This window comes from Bufo bufo, chromosome 9 (genome assembly GCF_905171765.1).
Source record: "Bufo bufo chromosome 9, aBufBuf1.1, whole genome shotgun sequence".
NCBI lineage: Eukaryota > Metazoa > Chordata > Amphibia > Anura > Bufonidae > Bufo > Bufo bufo.
Window position 1 is genome coordinate 1,339,020 of NC_053397.1, and position 19,072 is coordinate 1,358,091.

The 19,072-nt window shown below is 47.5% G+C and overlaps 1 protein-coding gene across 1 annotated transcript in view; it reads left to right on the plus strand.

Moving 5' to 3' along the window:
• Nucleotides 1-231: 231 nt before the first annotated feature.
• Nucleotides 232-19,072, plus strand: part of FANCD2 (FA complementation group D2) — a gene marked incomplete at its 5' end in the record, with an annotated part of 40,295 nt that continues 21,454 nt past the window's right edge. The window contains 8 exons of the mRNA XM_040407892.1: nucleotides 232-350; nucleotides 418-478; nucleotides 2,651-2,770; nucleotides 3,110-3,183; nucleotides 3,404-3,541; nucleotides 4,169-4,269; nucleotides 18,039-18,154; nucleotides 18,230-18,338. Coding sequence (XP_040263826.1) covers nucleotides 232-350; nucleotides 418-478; nucleotides 2,651-2,770; nucleotides 3,110-3,183; nucleotides 3,404-3,541; nucleotides 4,169-4,269; nucleotides 18,039-18,154; nucleotides 18,230-18,338 — 838 coding nt within the window. The remainder of the gene's footprint in view (nucleotides 351-417; nucleotides 479-2,650; nucleotides 2,771-3,109; nucleotides 3,184-3,403; nucleotides 3,542-4,168; nucleotides 4,270-18,038; nucleotides 18,155-18,229; nucleotides 18,339-19,072) is intronic.

Genomic DNA, 19,072 nt, shown 5'->3' on the forward strand with positions numbered 1-19,072 from the left:
CCTCAGCTTGTCGCCACTCCTCTCCGTTTTCTGGTCTTGGGCTCGGCGCGCAGGAAGTGGCTTGAGCTAGAGGGTCACTGAGGGTTGGTAGAAGTGTGAACACAGTCTTACAGTCGTCACTCCTCCTAGCTCCTGTGTTGGCCCCACGTGTGCATGCCGTACGTAGAAGAGTAGCATGGGGAGGAGCAGTGAGATGTTCTGCGGCCTCACTTCCCGTCTGCTTTCTCCTTTTTACAGGACGAGCTGCATATTGTTATCAGAAAACAGCTGTCCAGCACCGCCCTGAAGTACAAGCGCATAGGAGTGATGGGGGCGATGAGGATGGTGGGGAGCATGGCCACACGTGACAGGTGAGACAGAATAGCGCCACCATGCTGGCCGCTCCTAGATTTATAGCGCTCTCTTCTGTGTTTTAAGGCGAAAACCAACAACTTGCAATCCAGACTCTCCAGCTCTGAGTCCAAACGTCTTCCGCCAGGTAAGTTCTCTGTATGTCGGACCTAGCCATGCCTCCTGCCAGCCTGCGTAACGCCGCCAGCTTCCTGCTGTGGTTGGCAATACACGGACATGATATAATACATGAACATCATGAGGGAATTGTAATCTACATGGCGTCCCCAGTACTGACCAGTATCGGCCTGTTATACACTACATGGCGTCCCCAGTACTGACCAGTATCGGCCTGTTATACACTACATGGCGTCCCCAGTACTGACCAGTATCGGCCTGTTATACACTACATGGCGTCCCCAGTACTGACCAGTAACTGCCTGTTATACACTACATGGCGTCCCCAGTACTGACCAGTATCGGTCTGTTATACACTACATGGCGTCCCCAGTACTGACCAGTATCGGCCTGTTATACACTACATGGCGTCCCCAGTGCTGACCAGTAACGGCCTGTTATACACTACATGGCGTCCCCAGTGCTGACCAGTATCGGCCTGTTATACACTACATGGCGTCCCCAGTACTGACCAGTATCGGTCTGTTATACACTACATGGCGTCCCCAGTACTGACCAGTATCGGCCTGTTATACACTACATGGCGTCCCCAGTGCTGACCAGTAACGGCCTGTTATACACTACATGGCGTCCCCAGTACTGACCAGTAACGGCCTGTTATACACTACATGGCGTCCCCAGTACTGACCAGTAACTGCCTGTTATACACTACATGGCGTCCCCAGTGCTGACCAGTAACGGCCTGTTATACACTACATGGCGTCCCCAGTGCTGACCAGTAACGGCCTGTTATACACTACATGGCGACGCCAGTGCTGACCAGTAACGGCCTGTTATACACTACATGGCGTCCCCAGTACTGACCAGTAACGGCCTGTTATACACTACATGGCGTCCCCAGTGCTGACCAGTAACGGCCTGTTATACACTACATGGCGTCCCCAGTACTGACCAGTAACGGCCTGTTATACACTACATGGCGTCCCCAGTGCTGACCAGTAACGGCCTGTTATACACTACATGGCGTCCCCAGTACTGACCAGTAACGGCCTGTTATACACTACATGGCGTCCCCAGTACTGACCAGTAACGGCCTGTTATACACTACATGGCGTCCCCAGTGCTGACCAGTAACGGCCTGTTATACACTACATGGCGTCCCCAGTACTGACCAGTAACGGCCTGTTATACACTACATGGCGTCCCCAGTACTGACCAGTAACGGCCTGTTATACACTACATGGCGTCCCCAGTGCTGACCAGTAACGGCCTGTTATACACTACATGGCGTCCCCAGTGCTGACCAGTAACGGCCTGTTATACACTACATGGCGTCCCCAGTGCTGACCAGTAACGGCCTGTTATAACGTCCCCAGGACTAAGCGGCTATTATAAAGGGCAGCGGCTGTGGGGGCAGATTTCCGGGGGCGTCGCCCACCTCCTCGCCGGCCCCCAATTCACTATTGCGGAGATATATTGCTTTGGCGATAACACCTCGTCCTGGCCACTGACCGACATCGCCCTCTTCTACCGGGATCCACTCTAATCTCCAGGCCGCTAGCCGATCATCCTCAGACTCCTGCTCTTTGCCACAGCCGCCTTTAACCCCTTCCCGACCAGCTGGAGGCAATTTGTTTGTCTGCCAGCATCTCCGCTCTGTACAGAAAAAAGGCTCCGTGTTTTTAATAAAGAACAATTAAAAAATATATTTTTAGATCAAAAGGAGTAAATTGCAATAAGGAAAAAAAATTGCCCCCAAAGGAGTACATGGCTTTTAAACATGGCGTCCGGATGTGCGTGCAGCGGACGCCATAGCTGCTTTGTTTGGCCCAGCAGACACCCTCGGCTAAAGTCCATGGCCGGTGGTAATGCCGATTGCGAACTTTTAACTTTTCAGATGCCGTGGTCAAATGTTACCACGGCATCTGAATGTGCTAAAACCCACAAGTATGTGCTCCGGCTCCCCTGGCGGAGATTGGGGGGGGGGGGGACATACCGCACAACATGGTGTCCGACGTGTGCCCCCATCACACAGAGGCCTGTTAGAAGTAATTGACAGTCGGCCTCCCACGGACACCGCCAGCCTCACTGATGTGGTCATGTTAATGGCGCGGGGATTGCGGTTGCGCTGTGTCATTGGCAGCGGTGCGCTCAGTCTGTGTCCTTCTCTGGATGCCTGCAGGTCACCTCTCTTCTGGAACTGGCCGGTACGTGCTGCGAGCAGTCGCCGCCTGCTGCGGCCTTCTACTACGATGAGCTGGCTGATCTGGTGCAGACGGGAAGCCTGGACGCTCAGGTCATGGTAGGTACAGCCTTCCAGGGAAGGGTTGGGGACGCTGGGATCCCATGTGGGAGACAGAGCTGCCTCGTATCCATCCTGAGGGCCAGCAGGTGACGGGCTCTCGTCTGTGGGCAGACCACCTACCAAGACACTTCATGATGGGCAGACCCTGCGCAGGATCCTGGCGTCCGCTTCATCTCTTGCTGCTGTTTTGCGCTGATTCTTGAAGTTCTAGAAACGTGATGTCCGTAAATCCTCCATTTTTGTAAATGTCATCAGGCTTCTGATGTTAGTGAAGAGTGACTCAGGACCCCTTGCTTGCAGTCAGTGAATTGATCTGTTTCCTTCTGTCTGGTGCAGGAACATATGAGGAAGACAGTGGTGGAAGATTTTCAGGACGATTATGTTGTGGACCTGGACCAGGCAGCAGAAGGGTATGTACGTGGAGCCGTGTCTGTGACGCCACAGATGCCTACAAGTCACGTCCCTTGACACGCTGCAGACACCTGCTTCTCCACCGCTGGCTGTAGAGCCTATTATACGATCCCATGCCTCTGCCAGTAGATGGCGCCACCACTGGCAGCGGATTTCATGCAGTTCACATCAGGCGAGCATTGCTCTGTCAGCTGCTTCAGTCCCATCTTCTCTCCACAGGACCCACCTATTCCCAGTGAAAGCCATGTACAACCTGGAGGATGATGAGAGTCAAAGTGTCGTTGTCATCAATCTCCTCCCGCTTCTGTCACAAGATATCGCTGATAAAGGTTCTGCCCCAACAATGCGGGAAGGACGGTGAGTGCGCGGTGTCCCTGAGCCTTTATTGGTCCTGTGCCTCGCCCTGATGCGATGCAGATGGTTTCCCGGCACTACCCGCTGTTCTGGAGCCTTCCCTTTGTGAAGGACGGTGAGTGCGCGGTGTCCCTGAGCCTTGATTGGTCCTGTGCCTCGCCCTGATGCGATGCAGATGGTTTCCCGGCACTACCCGCTGTTCTGGAGCCTTCCCTTTGTGAAGGACGGTGAGTGCGCGGTGTCCCTGAGCCTTGATTGGTCCTGTGCCTCGCCCTGATGCGATGCAGATGGTTTCCCGGCACTACCCGCTGTTCTGGAGCCTTCCCTTTGTGAAGGACGGTGAGTGCGCGGTGTCCCTGAGCCTTGATTGGTCCTGTGCCTCGCCCTGATGCCATGCAGATGGTTTCCCGGCACTACCCGCTGTTCTGGAGCCTTCCCTTTGTGTCTTATCCCAGGCAGACATAACCCCAGAATGCAGAAGGTGCAGGGTCCGGGAGTAGCTGAGCTGTAGGTGTGCACCGTGCAGCGCCGGAGATCCTGTGGCGGCATATTCACCTGTGCCTCATGGTTCTGTGTACGTGCTGTGACTCCGTACTCTCCATATTAACACCTCTCCTCTTCCTCCTACAGCCTCGTCTCTCCTCTTTGCTTGTGCCCATTTTTCCGATTGCTGCGTCTCTGCATAGAAGACGAGTTTGCTGGGAACCTGGATGAGATCGACGCTTTGTTAGGTACAGTCTTACAGTCCTGACGGGCAGCTGTACGCTGGTTTGTTTTCTCCGGATATAGTGCCGGGTTCGCTTCTAAGATGGTAGAAAAAAATGGCAGCCGTAAATCCAGCGTCAGATTGATTATTCAAAACTCGCGGCACTCAATGCGTCTGGGGGGTCTGAAATAGCTGAGGAGTAGTACAAATACAGTCTATACATAGGTCACTACCTTCAATAAAGGCTTAGCACGTGTTCAAATCGCGGAAAAAGAGGAACTGGCCCGGAAATGACGTTTTACCTCCGGTGATGTGCGCTCCCTAATTATGGTCCATAATTAACCATAAAAAAAAAAAAAAATTGTAAAATTTGTCATAAATTCTTAAAATCATGACCTGGTGACTTGTAGACAACCTAATTGATACAATTCACATCTGAGTCCGACTATTTCCTCAGATAAATAAGTTCTTTTTGACGTGAGATGACGTTAATGATGAAATGTAGTTTTGCATTATACAATAATACACAGGTATTATAAAAATATGCAGATTTATTGGTTACAAGGTTATAAACATATATAAGTAAATAAACACAAAGATACATGCAAATGAATATATATATAGCGTTAATATAAAGCATTAGAAGCCTAACAATACATGTGAGTGGAAATAACTTGTCACATTATAACCGAGCTATTATTAGGTTAGGATATCAAATAGGAACATAAGTTATATACATCACTTCTGTTCAGAGAAAACCTCATGATATCAGGACGGGCATGTCTAATCCTAGACATCATTATAGAATGCTAAATACATCCTGCCCCCCCCCTAACCAACTACACATCACATGACTTCAAGATGGGCAAATCCATCCAAGGATATAACTTAGAAGAGATAACTGTATCCTTCCGCCCCATCCTGGACTATTTTCACATATATAACATTGGTAAGACTATTAAGACAAATAACAGGGATCTAGGATCTTAAATGGGAAGGATTTGACGTCTTTCCTGTGGGAATCCATCACTTAGCTTGGCGAAGAATGTTCTATCAAAATATATATATATATATATATATATATATATATATATATATATATATATATATATATATAAGCAATCATTTAATGCTTTGCTAGATTATGAGTCTTGATTCTTCTGCAGGTAGAATGAAGCCTCACAATATCCTAATACTACATCTCAATATGGAGATGATCAATTTATTTAATCATTTATTTATTCGCCAATCTAGATGGTATAATTTCACCCACACTATCAAATTAGTCTTAATAAAATGAAATATCATTTCCTGTGTCTCTTACCAAGTCCTAGTAGGAATCTCACTTCTGCTCCTAGGAAAGCTGGGTGGTCCATCATAGCGCATCTCACCATGACTTTCATCTTGATAGACTTCTCTTCTCCACTCTTTTTCTCTTTTTTTTTTTTTTTCTTCTACCTTCTGTGTATGGCTTATGATCACCAACCTATCAGTTAGACGCACCTTCCTAGTTTGGATCTTTCCAATCATTGTCGGATCGGCGTGACCATTGATAAAAGATGTGACATCATAACCTTACCCAGAATGCACTTTTGCTACTGTTGAAATGTCACCTACTGATACCTAGGTGGCACTGCTGTATAAGCTATCTGCATCATAGTATAAAGGGTTAACTTATGTAGGTCTGAATAAAATGTATTTTATACATTTGACCTTAGAAGCTTTAATTCAAAGCTATAGGGATTAACTCTGACACTTGTAGCAATTAGAGACAGACCTCTAGGCGTCTCTCTGAATGTTTCTCACACTGTTGATTTATGGACCATGATGAGATGAATGGCCTTGTTTTCTCAGAGATATCAGTACCTCTTGTCATACCAAAGATGTGATTGTTACAAAACACACATCTTCACAGACACTCTTAGAGACAAATATTCTCCTAATGAGAAATATATATATACAATATACTGGATACATGTCTTCGTAACAATATAATATAAACAAATATATATATATATATATATAATGTCCTACTGATTGTCTTATGCTAAGGACTAGCTAAGGCTCATTAAATGAATACACGAATATTATATATTTTGCTTCATTAATAAATGCCTAATTGTAGAGGTAATGATCACCAGCTGCATAGAGCTTATCTTTATCTCCCGTAGACAAGGAGGCCTCTTCTCAGACCGGTACATTCATGAGAAGAATAAGACTGAAGAGCAGAGACCTCTGTGCGCCCTTACTTCGGCCTCCTCAAGACATACATAATTGTAACTATAGTCCAGCATGGCTCTTAACCCCTTAAGGACTCAGCCTTTTTTCACCTTAGGACCAGGCCATTTTTTGCAAATCTGACCTCTGTCACTTTAAGTGCTGATAACTTTAAAACGCTTTGACTTATCCAGGCCGTTCTGAGATTGTTTTTTAGTCACATATTGTACTTCATGACAATGGTAAAATGAAGTCAAAAAAATTTATTTTTTTTGCATAAAAAAATACCTAATTTACCAAAAATTTGGAAAAATTAGCAAATTTCAAAGTTTCAGTCTCTCTACTTCTGTAATACATAGTAATACCCCCAAAAATTGTGATGACTTTACATTCCCCGTATGTCTACTTCATGTTTGTAGCATTTTGGGAATGATATTTTATTTTTTGGGGATGTTACAAGGCTTAGAAGTTTAGAAGCAAATCTTGAAATTTTTCAGAAATTTGCAAAAACCCAATTTTTAGGGACCACTACAGCTCGGAAGTCACTTTGCGAGGCTTACATAATAGAAACCGCCCAAAAATGACCCCATTCTATAAACTGCACCCCTCAAGGTATTCAAAACTGATTTTTACAAACTTCGTTAACCCTTTAGGTGTTGCACAAGAGTTATTGGCAAATGGGGATGAAATTTGAGAATTTCATTTTTTTGCCTAATTTTCCATTTTAACCCATTTTTTCTACTAACAAAGCAAGGGTTAACAGCCAAACAAGACTGTGTATCTTTATTGCCCTGACTCTGCCGTTTACAGAAACACCCCATATGTGTCCGTAAACTACTGTACGGGCACACAGTAGGGCGTAGAGGGAAAGGTGCGCCGTTTGGTTTTTGGAAGGCTGATTTTGCTGGACAGTTTTTTTGACACCATGTCCCATACCAAGCCTCCCTGATGCATCCCTAGAGTAGAAACTCCATAAAAGTGACCCCATCTAAGAAACTACACCCCTCAAGGTATTCAAAACTGATTTTACAAACTTTGTTAACCCTTTAGGTGTTGCACAATATTTTATGGAAAATAAAGATACAATTTAAAAATTTAACTTTTTTGGGCAGATTTTCCATTTTAATATTTTTTTTTTTCCAGTTACAAAGCAAGGGTTAACAGCCAAACAAAACTCATTATTTATGTCCCTGATTCTGTAGTTTACAGAAACACCCCATATGTGGTCGTAAACCGCTGTACGGGCACACGGCAGGGCGCAGAAGGAAAGGAATGCCATACGGTTTTTGGAAGGCAGATTTTGCTGGACTGGTTTTTTGGACACCATGTCCCATTTGAAGCCCCCCTGATGCACCCCTAGAGTAGAAACTCCAAAAAAGTGACCCCATTTTAGAAACTACGGGATAGGGTGGCAGTTTTGTTGGTACTAGTTTAGGGTACAGATGATTTTTGGTTGCTCTATATTACACTTTTTGTGCGGCAAGGTAACAAGAAATTGCTGTTTTGGCACTGTTTTTTTATTTATTTTTTATTTACAACATTCATCTGACAGGTTAGATCATGTGATATTTTTATAGACCAGGTTGTCACGTACGCGGCGATACCTAATATGTATACAATTTTTTTATTTTTGTAAGTTTTACACAATGATTTCATTTTTGAAACAAAAAAAATCATGTTTTGGTGTCTCCATAGTTTGAGAGCCATAGTTTTTTCAGTTTTTGGGCGATTATCTTAGATAGGGTCTAATTTTTGGTAGAATGAGATGACTGTTTGGCACTATTTTGGGGTGCGTATGACTTTTTGATCGCTTGCTATTACACTTTTTGTGACGTAAGATGACAAAAAATGGCTTTTTTTACGGTGGTCATCTGAGGGGTTAGGTCAGGGGTGTCAAACTCAAATTCATCGGGGGCCGCATCAGCAGTTTGGTCACCCTCAAAGGGCCGGTTGTATCTGTAGGACTATGTGTCCACTCTTTATTATCATAAATTGTCACTGCATTCAATTATTACTGTTTTTTGTAATAATGTAAGTAATAACTAGCTCTGAAAGCAGAAACATAGTCAGAATAATGGTAAGTAGATATTCAAATGTACAATTATTGTACAATTTATTGAAAAATGATTTTTGGTAACAGACAGTAATTATATATTTTTTTTTTTAAACATCTGTGGATGACTAACACTGTTATGGTGGGGATCTGTGGATGACGGACACTGTTATGGGGGGATCTGTGGATGACGAACACTGTTATGGGGGATCTGTGGATGACGAACACTGTTATGGGGGATCTGTGGATGACGGACACTGTTATGGGGGGATCTGTGGATGACGGACACTGTTATGGGGGGATCTGTGGATGACGGACACTGTTATGGTGGGATCTGTGGATGACGGACACTGTTATGGTGGGATCTGTGGATGACGGACACTGTTATGGTGGGATCTGTGGATGACGGACACTGTTATGGGGGGATCTGTGGATGACGAACACTGTTATGGGGGGATCTGTGGATGACGGACACTGTTATGGGGGGATCTGTGGATGACTAACACTGTTATGGTGGGGATCTGTGGATGACTGACACTGTTATGGGGGGATCTGTGGATGACGAACACTGTTATGGGGGGATCTGTGGATGACGAACACTGTTATGGGGGGATCTGTGGATGACGAACACTGTTATGGGGGGATATGTGGATGACGAACACTGTTATGGGGGGATATGTGGATGACGAACACTGTTATGGGGGGATCTGTGGATGACGAACACTGTTATGGGGGGATCTGTGGATGACGAACACTGTTATGGTGGGATCTGTGGATGACGGACACTGTTATGGGGGATCTGTGGATGACGAACACTGTTATGGGGGGATCTGTGGATGACGAACACTGTTATGGGGGGATCTGTGGATGACGAACACTGTTATGGGGGGATCTGTGGATGACGAACACTGTTATGGGGGGATCTGTGGATGACTGACACTGTTATGGGGGGGATCTGTGGATGACAGACACTGTTACGGGGGGGGGGATCTGTGGATGGCAGTGTTATATATGTGCCATCCACAGACCCCCCACTGTATAACAGTGCCATCCACAGACCCCCACCCCTTAACTGTGCCATCCACAGATTCCGTGTAAACCCCCTGCCGCCGCCCCCCCCCCCCCCCAGTATACAAATATAAAATGTATTATTGAATTAAAAGTTATTAAACATGCCCCCCTCACTCCTAATTGTACCGTATATCCTAATTGCTTGTGTATAATGCCGGCAGGCAGGACGGGCGGCCGGCGCGTCACTCACTGACGTCACTTGCCTGCGCCGCCTGCTTCATTCATAAAGTAGGCGGTGCAGGCACGTGACATCAGGGAGTTACGCTGCTCCCCGCCCGGCCTGCCTGCATTCTACACAAGCAATTAGGATATACGGTACAATTATTTCCTGTGTAGAATGGCCGGCGCCGCTAGAGGGCAGACGTTCCCTGGCTTGTAGGCTGCCGCGCATGCGCTGAAGAGGCGGCTTTCTTGTGTCAAAAAAAAAAAAAGCGAGAATAAAAGGTGAAGGCTGGCGGCGGCTGCGCGGGCCACATGACGAGGTCTGGCGGGCCGGATTCGGCCCGCGGGCCTTGTGTTTGACACCCGTGGGTTAGGTCATGTGATATTTTTATAGAGCCGGTCGATAAGGACGCGGCGATACCTAATATGTATACTTTTTTTTTTATTTATGTAAGTTTTACACAATGATTTCATTTTTGAAACAAAAAAAAATCATGTTTTAGTGTTTCCATAGTCTAAGAGCCATAGTTTTTTCAGTTTTTGGGCGATTATCTTGGGTAGGGTATGATTTTTTGCGGATGAGATGACGGTTTGATTGGTACTATTTTGACGTACATGCGACTTTTTTGATCACTTTTATTACCTTTTTTGGGAAGTAAGGTGGGCAAAATTTCAATTTCCTCATAGTTTTTATTTTTTTATTTTTATGGCGTTCACCGTGCGGGGGAAGTAACATGACCGTTTTATAGATCAGGTCGTTACGGACATGGCGATACCTAATATGTGTAGTGTATTTTTTTTTATCTTTAGTGATAAAATGTGTTTTGTTTTTTTTTTTACTTTACTTTTTTCACATTTTTTTACATTTTTTGGACCAGGACCCACTTGGTTCTTGAAGATCCAGTGGGTCTGATGTCTGTATAAGACCGTACAGTACACTACTATAGGGTTACTGCACTGAATTTACCTTACATTTTGTTATGAAACAGATCTATGCCTTTAGCATCAGATCTGTTCAGCACCATGGGCAGCAGGATGCCTGAGAAAGGCGTCCTGTTGCCCTGGGAACCTTCCCCGTCTGCCTTCGGTTGTAGCCACAACTTCGCAGACGGGAAGGGTAAGGAGGGGGGCTGTCTGGGGGGCTCTCTCCCATCGGGGGCTGCAAAGGCACAGCAGCCCCCCGATGGAAGAGGGAGGGAGCTCCCTGAGCTGTTAACCTTTTCCAGGGACCGCGGGGGATCAGAAACTGCAGGAAAGCGCAGCAAACCGCAGGTCTGAATTGACCTGCGGTTTGCTGGCGATCGCCGACATTTAGCCTAGGTGCCTGCTCAATGATTTGAGCAGGCACCTTGTTCCGATCACCGCCCGGCCGGGCGGCAGTGATCGGAACAACACATGACATACCGTACGTTCATGTGTCCTTAAGAGGTTAAAGAAATGAACATCCATCTGGACTAGAATAATTGGATATTGATGCATTTTACCTATGAAAAGGCAACAACAAGTGGAACGCACCGCAATGTTTTGTAAAAGTAAAAAAATACTTAAATAAAATAGAATAAAATAAACACACATGCAGATTTCCATGATTACAGATCTACAGTGGATATGAAAAGTCTACACACCCCTGTATAGCCCTACACCTTCCCCAGTAACAGCAGTGTATCCCGGGTGTATAACTGTGGATATAAAAAGTCTACACACCCCTGTATACCCTACACCTTCCCCAGTATAACAGCAGTGTATCCCGGGTGTATATACTGTGGATATAAAAAGTCTACACACCCATGTATAACCCTACACCTTCCCCAGTATAACAGCAGTGTATCCCGGGTGTATATACAATGGATATAAAAAGTCTACACACCCCTGTATAACCCTACACCTTCCCCAGTATAACAGCAGTGTATCCCGGGTGTATATACTGTGGATATAAAAAGTCTACACACCCCTGTATAACCCTACACCTTCCCCAGTATAACAGCAGTGTATCCCGGGTGTATATACTGTGGATATAAAAAGTCTACACACCCCTGTATAACCCTACACCTTCCCCAGTATAACAGCAGTGTATCCCGGGTGTATATACTGTGGATATAAAAAGTCTACACACCCCTGTATACCCTACGAACCTTCCCCAGAATAACAGCAGTGTTAATCCCGGGTAGTATAGTACTGTGGATATAAAAAAAGTCTACACACCCCTGTATAACCCTACACCATCCCCAGTATAACAGGCAGTGTGTATCCCGGGGTGTAATATACTAGTGGATATAAAAGTCTAACACACCCCTGTATAACCCTACAACCTTCCCCAGTATAACAGCAGTGTATCCCGGGTGTATATACAATGGATATAAAAAGTCTACACACCCCTGTATAACCCTACACCTTCCCCAGTATAACAGCAGTGTATCCCGGGTGTATATACAATGGATATAAAAAGTCTACACACCCCTGTATAACCCTACACCTTCCCCAGTATAACAGCAGTGTATTCCCGGGTTGTATAGTACTGTAGGATATAAAAGTCTACACACCCCTGTTAAAATGTCAGGTTTCTGGGATGTAAAAAAACGAGACAAAGATAAATCATTTCCCCCTTTAATGTGACCTATAAACTGTACAACTCAATGGAAAAACAAACTGAAATCTTGTAGGTTACAGGGAAGAATTATTATTTTTTTTTAAAATAATGTGGTTGCAAAAGTGTGCACACCCATAAACTAATACTTTGTTGAAGCCCTTTTGATGTTATTCCAGCACTCAGTCTTTTTGGGTCTGAGTCTATCAGCATGGCACATTATTTTGACTCTTCTTTGCAAAAAGACTCCAAATCTGTCAGACTGCGAGGGCATCTCCTGGGCACAGCCCTCTTCAGATCACCCCACAGATTGCGAGGGCATCTCCTGGGCACAACCCTCTTCAGATCACCCCACAGATTGCGAGGGCATCTCCTGGGCACAGCCCTCTTCAGATCACCCCACAGATTGCGAGGGCATCTCCTGGGCACGGCCCTCTTCAGATCACCCCACAGACTGCGAGGGCATCTCCTGGGCACAGCCCTCTTCAGATCACCCCACAGATTGCGAGGGCATCTCCTGGGCACAGCCCTCTTCAGATCACCCCACAGATTGCGAGGGCATCTCCTGGGCACAGCCCTCCTTAGATCACCCCACAGATTGCGAGGGCATCTCCTGGGCACGGCCCTCTTCAGATCACCCCACAGATTGCGAGGGCATCTCCTGGGCACGGCCCTCTTCAGATCACCCCACAGACTGCGAGAGCATCTCCTGGGCACAGCCCTCTTCAGATCACCCCACAGATTGCGAGGGCATCTCCTGGGCACAGCCCTCTTCAGATCACCCCACAGATTGCGAGGGCATCTCCTGGGCACAGCCCTCCTTAGATCACCCCACAGATTGCGAGGGCATCTCCTGGGCACGGCCCTCTTCAGATCACCCCACAGATTGCGAGGGCATCTCCTGGGCACGGCCCTCTTCACATCACCCCACAGATTGCGAGGGCATCTCCTGGGCACGGCCCTCTTCACATCACCCCACAGACTGTGAGGGCATCTCCTGGGCACGGCCCTCTTCACATCACCCCACAGATTGCGAGGGCATCTCCTGGGCACAGCACTCTTCAGATCACCCCACAGATTGCGAGGGCATCTCCTGGGCACGGCCCTCTTCAGATCACCCCACAGACTGCGAGGGCATCTCCTGGGCACGGCCCTCTTTAGATCACCCCACAGATTTTCAATCGGATTCAGGTCTGGGCTCTGGCTGGGCCATTCCAAAGCTTTCATCATCTTCTGGTGAAGCCATTCCTTGGTGATTTGGATGGATGCTTTGGGTCGTTGTCATGCCTAAAGATGAAGTTCCTCTTCATGTTCAGCTTTCTAGCAGAAGCCTGAAGGTTTTGGGCCAATATTGACCGGTATTTGGAGCCGTTCAGAATTCCCTCCAGCTTAACTAAGGCCCCAGTTCCAGCTGAAGGAGAACAGCCCCTTGGCATGATGCTGCCACCACCATGCTTCACTGTGGGGATGGGGTTCTTCTGGTGATGGGCAGGGTTGTTTTTGGGCCAAACATATCTTTTGGAATTATGGCCAAAAAGTTCCACCTTGGTCTCATCAGACCAGAACACCTTTTCCCACATGCTTTCGGGAGACTTCAGATGTATTTTTGCAGAATGTCGCCCGGCTTGGATGTTTTCCTTGGTAAGAAAAGGCTTTCGTCTTGCCACTCTACCCCATAGCCCAGACATATGAAGAATCCAGGAGATTGTTGTCACATGGACCACACAGCCAGGACTTGCCCGATATTCCTGCAGCTCCTGTAATGTTTATGTAGGCCTCTTGGTCGCCTCCCAGACCAGTTTTCTTCTCGTCTTTTCATCAGTTTTGGAGGGACGTCCAGTTCTTGGTGATGTCCCTGTTGGGCCATATCTTCTCCACTTGCTGATGACGGTCTCCACTGTGTTTTATGGTAGATCTAATGCCTTGGACATTCTTTTGTCCCCTTCTCCTGACTGATTTCTTCTAACAATGAGACCCCTCTGATGCTTTGGAAGTTCTCTGTGGACCGTGGCTTCTGCTGTGGAATGTGACCAAGAAAACTTCAGGAAAGACCAACTAGAGCAGCTGAGCTTTATCTGGGGTCAATCAGAGGCCCTTTACATGATGGCCGGTGTATGCCGACTCCGATCTAACAGGATTCTGGATGTGATTGCTTCATTCTGAACACAGCGACATCCCCAGTTATAAGAGGGTGTGCACACTTATGCAACCACATTATTTTAGTTTTCTTTGTTTTCTTCCCTCCAACTAAAAGCTTTCAGTTTGTTTTTCCATTGAGTTTATTACAGTTTATAGGTCACATTAAAGGGGGAAAAAGTTCTGAAATGATTTATCTTTGTCTCATTTTTTTACATCACAGAAACCTGACATTATAACAGGGGTGTGTAGACTTTATATATCCACTGTTGGTGTTTCTTGCCCGGGTGTTTCTAATGAAGGTGTGTTGGGGGTTAAATCTAGTAATCGGACTGCGCTGATACGTTTCATTTTGTGACCCATTTTCTTTAGGTTTCTTTTTGTTGCTGCCGCGCGGTAAAAGACTTTTTTCCTTTTGGGAAACTTTGAGGATTCTTTTCGTAGATTCCTCTAAAAGTCTTTTCCTGATCCTTAAATCTATCTTTCAAAATCCCGATTTTGGCTCCTCATTGCCCGGTCATCAGAGCAATTTCTCCTAATTGGCTTCATTTGGCTAAAGGCAATGTTGCGTTTCCGTTTTAAGATGATGACTGTTGTAATCCAGGGAGCTATTGGCATCAACGCTTTTAAAACCAGTCTTGGTGGAAATCTTCCGGTCGTGACCGATGAGCTGTAGATCCAGGAAATCGACCTCAATAGGATGGGTTCCAATCGTTAGCGTTCAGTAGTTTGATGAATTGATCTCATCTGTCCCTCCGTGCCATACGGTAAAATTAGATTTGAGGGTGTAGTAATAACCTAAATTTCTCTCCAGACGCCCATAAAAAGGTTGGCATATGATGGGGCAGTGCCATTTATCTGGATATAATGGGTGTCGTTGAATACAAAGTAATTATGGTGAAGTGTGAAATTGATGGCTTCAAAAATAAAGTCTTTGCTTTTTCTGCATGAGCGTATGTTACATCTGTGACCCGGGGTCATGTTTAATGTCGCTGTACAAAGAGGAGACGTCCGGAGTCCTCCCCTGTCAATGACTCTAGGAACTGAATAAGGTGGGAAGTGTCTCTAAGGCTACTTTCACACTAGCGGCAGGCTGTTCACCCTGTCGGATCCGTCCTGGCGCCATTTCGCCGTGCCACCGGACTGCCGCTCCGTCCTCATTGACTATAATGGGGACGGAGCTCCGGCACATGTCTGACTTTTTAGTCTGGCGACCTCGCACCGCGCACTGCTGTGCTGCGCCGGAGCTCCATCCCTGTCCCCATTATAGTCAATAAGGACGGAGCGGCAGTCCGGTGGCACGGCGAAATGGCGCCAGGACGGATCCGACAGGGTGAACAGCCTGCCGCTAGTGTGAAAGTAGCCTAAGATAGGAGGGAAGTGTGGGAACATATTTCTGTAGCCTATCCCGGAAAGAATTGGTCTACCTGGGGGATTGACGAGAGATTTATGGATTTTTGGTAGAAAATAGAGGGAAGGGTGTGGGATTTTCAAAAAAGTTCTTTCTTTTTTTTTAACGATAATTCTTTGTCAGATCCTAAATCAACTAGTTCAAAGATTGAATATTTTTATTTTTTTTACAGATCTTTGTGTCCTCTTTTTTATGATTTTATAGTAGTTTTGATCCGCTAGTCGGCTTCTAGAATGACTATACCTCCTCCCTTATCCGCACTTTTTATCACTATTTTTTTTTATTTTATTTGTTTTCCATTAAGTTCCTCCGAGCCGACCATTCTCCCCAGTTTGTCACTTCTTCTGGGGTTCTCAGTGTGATTACTTCTATTTGTATTCATATTTAAGGAAGTGTTACCAAAGACAAGTCCTTCATGACCATGTTATAACCGCATTCAATATGTGGGCCCCTACTTTTAAGGGGATAAAATGACGATGTTCCCTTAACATTGGAGGGGATAGGATTGAATTCAGACAGACTGGTAATTGTGTTTCTACATTAGGAGAAGTAGAGGGAACTGGAGGTTCATTACCATCTACTCAGTGTAAGGGTTTGTGGGCAAAGTGACGTCTAAGTGTAAGTTTACCTATAAATTGGCGGGGGGGCGAGAGTCCCTTACTCTGCGGGGCGGGGGGGCGAGAGTCCCTTACTCTGCGGGGCGGGGGGGGCGAGAGTCCCTTACTCTGCGGGGGCGGGGGGGCGAGAGTCCCTTACTCTGCGGGGCGGGGGGGGCGAGAGTCCCTTACTCTGCGGGGCGGGGGGGGCGAGAGTCCCTTACTCTGCGGGGCGGGGGGGCGAGAGTCCCTTACTCTGCGGGGCGGGGGGGCGAGAGTCCCTTACTCTGCGGGGCGGGGGGGGCGAGAGTCCCTTACTCTGCGGGGCGGGGGGGGCGAGAGTCCCTTACTCTGCGGGGCGGGGGGGCGAGAGTCCCTTACTCTGCGGGGGGGGGGGGGCGAGAGTCCCTTACTCTGCGGGGCGGGGGGGGCGAGAGTCCCTTACTCTGCGGGGCGGGGGGGCGAGAGTCCCTTACTCTGCGGGGCGGGGGGGCGAGAGTCCCTTACTCTGCGGGGCGGGGGGGCGAGAGTCCCTTACTCTGCGGGGCGGGGGGGGCGAGAGTCCCTTACTCTGCGGGGCGGGGGGGGGGCGAGAGTCCCTTACTCGGCGGGGGGGCGGGCGAGAGTCCCTTACTCTGCGGGGCGGGGGGGCGGGCGAGAGTCCCTTACTCTGCGGGGCGGGGGGGCGGGCGAGAGTCCCTTACTCTGCGGGGCGGGGGGGGGGGGCGAGAGTCCCTTACTCTGCGGGGGCGGGGGGGGGGCGAGAGTCCCTTACTCTGCGGGGCGGGGGGGGGGGGGGCGAGAGTCCCTTACTCTGCGGGGGGGGGGGGCGAGAGTCCCTTACTCTGCGGGGCGGGGGGGGGGGCGAGAGTCCCTTACTCTGCGGGGCGGGGGGGGGGCGAGAGTCCCTTACTCTGCGGGGCGGGGGGGGGGCGAGGGGCCCTTACTCTGCGGGGGGGGGGGGCGAGAGTCCCTTACTCTGCGGGGCGGGGGGGGGGGCGAGAGTCCCTTACTCTGCGGGGCGGGGGGGGCGAGAGTCCCTTACTCTGCCGGGGGGGCGAGAGTCCCTTACTCTGCCGGGCCGGTTCATTCGGATCCCTCTGGCCTTTTAATCGACCACTAGTGGTTGTGAAACAATTTCGTCTACTTTTTGGGTTTGTATTTTTTATTTTTTCTTTAGAGGAGTTTGTCTTCCGAGCCCCCCCCCCCCCCCTCTGTTGGGACCATCGCACCCTAATGTTGTAGTGGCCGTTGGTGTTTAGTAGATGGTGATTTAAGGTCCTCAAGTAATGGACCCGCAGTCCTTATCTGGTGTGACTTCTTCTTCATATTGGGGGCTTCCTGGTTTTCACGTTTAACACACTTGGTGTTGGATATTGGTGGTAGTATTGCTGGAATTTTCCCTCGGTGCGTAGCTCAAAGGGGGAACAACGGGATTGTTTTCTCCACCTCATTGTGACATTAATTTCCTATTGCTGATTGTAAGTTCTGTGGACCGCATCTTGCTATATGACTGATTACTGGAGAATTGTGCTCTGATCCATCCTGCATTGTGTCTCCGAAGGCTGCCCGCTCTACCTCACAGATCTAGACGTCATCGACAAGATGGATTCTCTGACCAAGCAAGAACGGGAGTTACTGTGCTCGCTGCTCTTTCTGGCCATCAACTGGTTTATAGAGGTGAATGTGATGAAGCTGCCATGTGTTCCTCCAATGGCTGCGACCTCCTGATTGACACTGAGCTCTTCCCTGCAGGTAGTCAACGCCTTCTGTAAGCAGCCAAACGCCGACATGAAGGGGAAGGTGCTGAGCCGTCTACAGAACATCACATGGCTGCGATCCATCCTGGAGAAGTGTCTGCCTGGTATCGCCTGTCTACCTTCCTACATTTCAGAGTGTGACTAATGTCTGGGGTCAGACCTGTATTTCCACTTAAAGGGGTTGTGTCACAACGGACACTTATTACCCTGTCACAAGTACAGCGCTCGGCTACGTCCATCAGCCCCACAGACGGCACGGCGCGCGCTTGACTGCCATCCCAACGCCTCCTCACTGCCGCTGTGCGGTGATGAGGAATTGGGTTTTGTGACTCCCCTTCTGGTGATCAGTGGGGGCCCACATGGTGAACCCAAAGTCATCAGGTGTTTGTCACCACTCCTGTGGATAGGTTATACATTCCAGTTATGTCACAACCCATTTAGATATCAATTACATGGGAGAAAGTCTCATTAGGATAGAGCAAAGCTATAGATCAAGAGGTTAAAGCGTAGTCTTTTTACTACTCCGGACTCGGTTATATCCTTCTATCATAGGATATAACTACTATAATACTGCCTCCTATGTACAAGAATATAACTACTATAATACCGCTCCTATGTACAAGAATATAACTACTATAATACTGTTCCTATATACAGGAATATAACTACTATAATACTGCTCCTATGTACAGGGATATAACTACTAGAATACTGCTCCTATGTACAGGGATATAACTACTAGAATACTGCTCCTATGTACAAGAATATAACTACTATAATACTGCTTCTATGTACAAGAATATAACTACTATAATACTGCCTCCTATGTACAAGAATA